The 4,842-nt window shown below is 33.6% G+C and overlaps 1 protein-coding gene across 1 annotated transcript in view; it reads right to left on the bottom strand.

The window, feature by feature from the left end:
• Positions 1-202: 202 nt before the first annotated feature.
• The window catches only part of LOC122535782 (NACHT and WD repeat domain-containing protein 2-like), a 9,311-nt gene continuing 4,671 nt past the window's right edge, over positions 203-4,842 (bottom strand). Inside the window, exons 6-11 of the mRNA XM_043667593.1 lie at positions 4,087-4,312; positions 3,439-3,637; positions 2,673-2,915; positions 1,927-2,124; positions 1,612-1,751; positions 203-809 (exon numbers count right to left, since the gene is read on the bottom strand). Coding sequence (XP_043523528.1) covers positions 203-809; positions 1,612-1,751; positions 1,927-2,124; positions 2,673-2,915; positions 3,439-3,637; positions 4,087-4,312 — 1,613 coding nt within the window. The remainder of the gene's footprint in view (positions 810-1,611; positions 1,752-1,926; positions 2,125-2,672; positions 2,916-3,438; positions 3,638-4,086; positions 4,313-4,842) is intronic.

Genomic DNA, 4,842 nt, shown 5'->3' on the forward strand with positions numbered 1-4,842 from the left:
TTTATTAACTTTGAATTAAACTTAAGTTCAAACGTGATTTTCTCATTATGTACTCTAATCTGCAAAAGAAGAAAATTACGAATTTATTTTGGTCGGCAGTGATTTTCGGTTCACGCTGTGTCAAAGAATGAAATCAAAAATGAAAACACCTCGATATTCGAGAAACTCTGAAAAGAAAAAAGGTGGAGAGAAGAAGAATGATTTACCTGTGTCTCTGGATTTCAGTGTACTTGAACGGTTTTGGTCGTCCACCGCCCCAAATGCCGAGGTAGTAGTCGGCGATCATGGAATGAAAGTACATTGCCATGTTCATGTTCTTGAAGTATCTTTCCTTAGCAGTGTCTCTGAATTGCCTGTGATACCAATTGAGAACGCTGACACCGTCGGCCTCTCTTTCGCTCAGGTAATTGGGCAGATCGTTTCGTATCCTGGTCCAGAGCAAAGGCGGGATTCTTCTAACTGGTGGCATGTGATATTGGTAAACGTCGTCCAACACTTTGTCGTCCAACGAGATCAGATCCTCGAGCTCGGACTCGGACAAGCCCGATTTTGCCGCAGTGATGTAGGCCAGCGCGTGGAACACCAGTATTTTGCCATGCTGTTTCTCGATCCTTTCGAAAAGCATCATGATGCTGTCCATCACCGTGCACGTTAAGTGAGTGTCAGCCGGTTTGGTGTAGCTTCTCCATCTGCAGATCTCGGCGAACACCAGCTTCACGAAGATTGGCAGGGAGCACTTGGACAGAGCGTTCGCCACCAGGCGCCATTGATAGTTGTTCAAGTCTCTGTGAGCCGTTTTCATCCACATCCTGTTGACACAGGTTGATAATAACGTTATTAGTAATATGTGTTTCTGAGAATGGTTTTGTGGGATTTTGCTGAATTTTTCTAGGGTTTTGTAGGGATTTGTAGAATTGGAATGGAAAATTAATTGAATAAAAAGGAAAGGATCGTAAAAACAATTACTGACGAGTAGACGGCGGATTTGTTTTTATACATCTTGAAATTTTTATTAATGTATTTAACTTTCATCTAGTTCTGGAACACCAACGATCACACTGACGTAGTAATATAATGATATAATATATAAGGTCTTCACGCTATTAGCGTACACTGATGATTATATATATATTACATTACATTGTATTATATTATATATCACACTAACGTAGTAATAATATAATAATATAATATATAAGGTCTTCACGCTATTAGCGTACACGGATAATTATATATATGTATACAAATATATATATTATATTATATATATATTACAATATATTATATATATTATATTGTATTATATTATAATATAATATAATATAATACATAATATATATTATATTGTATTATATTATATATCACACTAACGTAGTAATATAATAATATAATATATAAGGTCTACACGCTATTAGCGTACACGGATAATTATATATATGTATACAAATATATATTATATTATATTGTATTATATTATATATTACACTAACGTAGTAATATATTAATATAATATATAAGGTCTTCACGCTATTAGCGTACACGGATAATTATATATATATATATATACAAATATAATATAATACAGTAGATGAAACAAAGTTTTATCTCTACCTTATTACTTCCATAGCAAGATCTTCGCCAAGAGCGACGACCTCGATGAAATTTTCCTCGACGTCTATCATCCTTCGTAGCAATTGATAATCTCGAGAGATCACTGGGTTCGATTCCTCGGCGGCGCAAGATAGGATCATCTAAAAAAAAAAGAGTCCTTAATTATATTCGTTAAAGATACACGCCACTTAAGTTAACGAAAGTTTATGAAGGAAATTCTCGTTTTGTACAAAAGTTTTCGAATTACGGAGGAATTTAGAGAATTTCTTATAAATGTATGAAAAAATTCGGACTCTATTCGGTGTATTGTCGTACCTTGCAATTCAATGGAAGTCTGGTAGGCAACCAGGATAATTTATTTCCTTGTACACCGGTTAATTGATCGACGCTGTCCAGGAACAATAGTATCGGCTGCTCAGCCGTAGCTAAAGTCAACAGGTACTTAAAGTAAGCAGTTAATGGTACCAAATCGTCGGGGATCTCGTCGAATGGCAACATGAAGTTGTAAGAGATCTACAAGAGAATGTACAATTATCAACAAAATTGTTAGAGAAATCAAATTGATCAACTCTACTTTTTATAATGCATTAATTTCACATTGTTGAGATATATAACGTGTATTTAATATTCCAAAGTAGGAAACGTTATTTTTACAAATTTATTTGCAGTAAGAAGATAGAATAAATAATTGTAGATTTCAAAAATATTTGTAACCTGTTGCGTATTTTAATTTGTGTATTTTATTGTGACGTGTCTTCTATGATCGATCTATAAAATACGTGACGATGAAACTTGCTATGAAATTTATCTGCACACAAACTTTTAACAATCCAATAAGAACTCGTAAGCGATAGAAAAATCCTTCCTCGATATAAACACGTAAATAAAACTCCATTTTTTGCAATCATTCAGCCAAATTCTGGCCATGGAAGCAGAACTTTCGATAAATAAAGTAAAAAGTCAAATTTCAACTTTCGACGATCGAACAAGAAGTGAATTCTCTGCGCCTCGACGGATTTACGTAAGATGAAATTCTACCGTAGAATTATTCAGCTACTTGCTTGTTGACAAATGGATATTAACGTGGGTGTCAGTGCACTGCTGTCTGGCGTGGTACCAAGGAAACGAATTATGTTTATAGGCTTTCTTCCAGTGAGCCACGCGCTGCTCGTTAATCCTGCGCTCTTCGCTAACAGAGATGTTTTTCCACATCCACCTTCTCCGTACAACACCAGCGGCTTCTCGCTGTCGCCCAGCATGTACTCTTTAATTTTCTCCAACGTGTCTTCTCGGCCGTAAAACACCTGGAAGATTTGAATCTCATTTGAATCTATCTTTCGTCCAGCGATTTTTTTTCAATCTCGAAATCATCTCCAGCTCGTCGAAAATTTAAAATTTCTCTCCCCGATACTTCAACTGCATTTCACACTTCACGCTTTTAATTGAAATTCATGTTTTTGAGAACGGAATTGTGCTCAACTGGATAATTTGTTTCACCCATCGAGTACTATGCTATTAGATATTTTACACATTTTCTATCTTTGTTGGATTTTTCGCACAAATTTCGTCAAAATCCGCAGTTTGTCTCGTGATTTTAAAAGTTTTGGAATATATTAGTCTGATGAGTTTTTGAGAATATTAGAGAAACCTCGAGACGTGAAAAACGCATTTATTCATCTTTGTAGTTTCGACCAATTTATCAAAATAGATTTCCGAGAGATTTCGAGTAATCGAATTCTATTCTAAAGCATTTTATTTCGGATTGGAGCCTGGTAGCTCGTCACTGTAAGATAACTTTTCTTCTATAATAGTTTCTGTTGGATTTACCCTCACGGAATTGTTACAAGCGTGCAAATGTTGCAACATCTCCGTTATGATCTGTCCCTGTGCAGAACTGTCCTCTTTCCTCATAGCACGATCCACCAATTTCACTATGTTTCGATAGAAATGTGTTATAAAGTGTTGAAGGTACTCGCTATGGGTTTCTGGATCCAGACCCTCTCGACCGATCCATTCTACCGTGTATCTTTAAACAAGAAAGCAGAAAAACAAATTTGAGAATGTATACGTAATGATTCTCCTTGTAAAGTATAATTAGCCATGTCAGTACGTCATAATTGTAATAATTTTCAAATATTTAAAAGGGATAAAGTTGAGATTGGAAAAGAAGAATTTTAAAAACGGAACATAAAGATAGAGAATAAAAAATTGTCACGAGTTACATTATATGTAATAAATAATAAATTAAAATTTACCATAAATAAAAAATAAATCACATTATTAAATTTAATTTCAAGTATACTGTAAGTAAAAAAATAAATTAAGAAATATTGTCAGTGTTTCAAAAATAATTTAATTGTAGATAAAGAAATTAATTAAGATCCGTAGAAGGTCCAATAAATTTTCTCTTCCCATTTTAAATACTTGAAATTTCACAGATGTGCTTGCAGATGTACGATTTAGACGTTTAGTTACCTTTGCAAGTTTGTCGTTTCGATTTTCTCTGGAAGCCTTTCATCCCTCAAATTCGCCAGCAGTTTGGAAGCCTCGTTATCTAAGCTTCTATTGGCGATGTCTAAGAATAAGCTGGCTTTCCTCAAGTTTTGCAAATTAATGTTGTTGATGTATCGTATGTATGCCAGGCAATGGTTTTTCGTGTTCTTCACGTTCAAGATACCATTGATCACCTCTCTTTCAGTGACTATTCGATAAATGAAAATTACACGATGTTTCAATTTATTATTTTAGATTTAATCGACTTCTTATCGACATTGATATTTCTTGCCTTACAATTTTCTCCCCAATAGTCTTAACTGTTATAGCTTCAATTTAAAGAATTTAAATTCAAAGTTCCATAAGAGTACAATTGATCCTTTTTCTTCAAAATTGAAACAATAATTCTTACCATAGAAGATTAATACATAGATGACTAGTAATTTGTCCTAGATTTTACTAAGATCTTGGATATTTAATTTTTACTATACGATAAATGAAAATTAAACGATGTTTCAATTTATTATTTTAGATTTAATCAACTTCTTATCGACTTTAATATTTCTTGCCTTACAATTTTCTCCCCAATTGTCTTAACTGTTATAGCTTCAATTTAAAGAATTTAAATTCAAAGTTCCATAAGAGTACAATTGGTCTTTTTTCTTCAAAATTGAAACAATAATTCTTACCATAGAAGATTAATACACAGATGACTAGTAATTTGTCCTAGATTTTACT

The sequence above is a fragment of the Frieseomelitta varia genome, unplaced genomic scaffold (genome assembly GCF_011392965.1).
Source record: "Frieseomelitta varia isolate USP_RPSP 00005682 unplaced genomic scaffold, Fvar_1.2 scaffold_769, whole genome shotgun sequence".
NCBI classification, from domain to species: domain Eukaryota; kingdom Metazoa; phylum Arthropoda; class Insecta; order Hymenoptera; family Apidae; genus Frieseomelitta; species Frieseomelitta varia.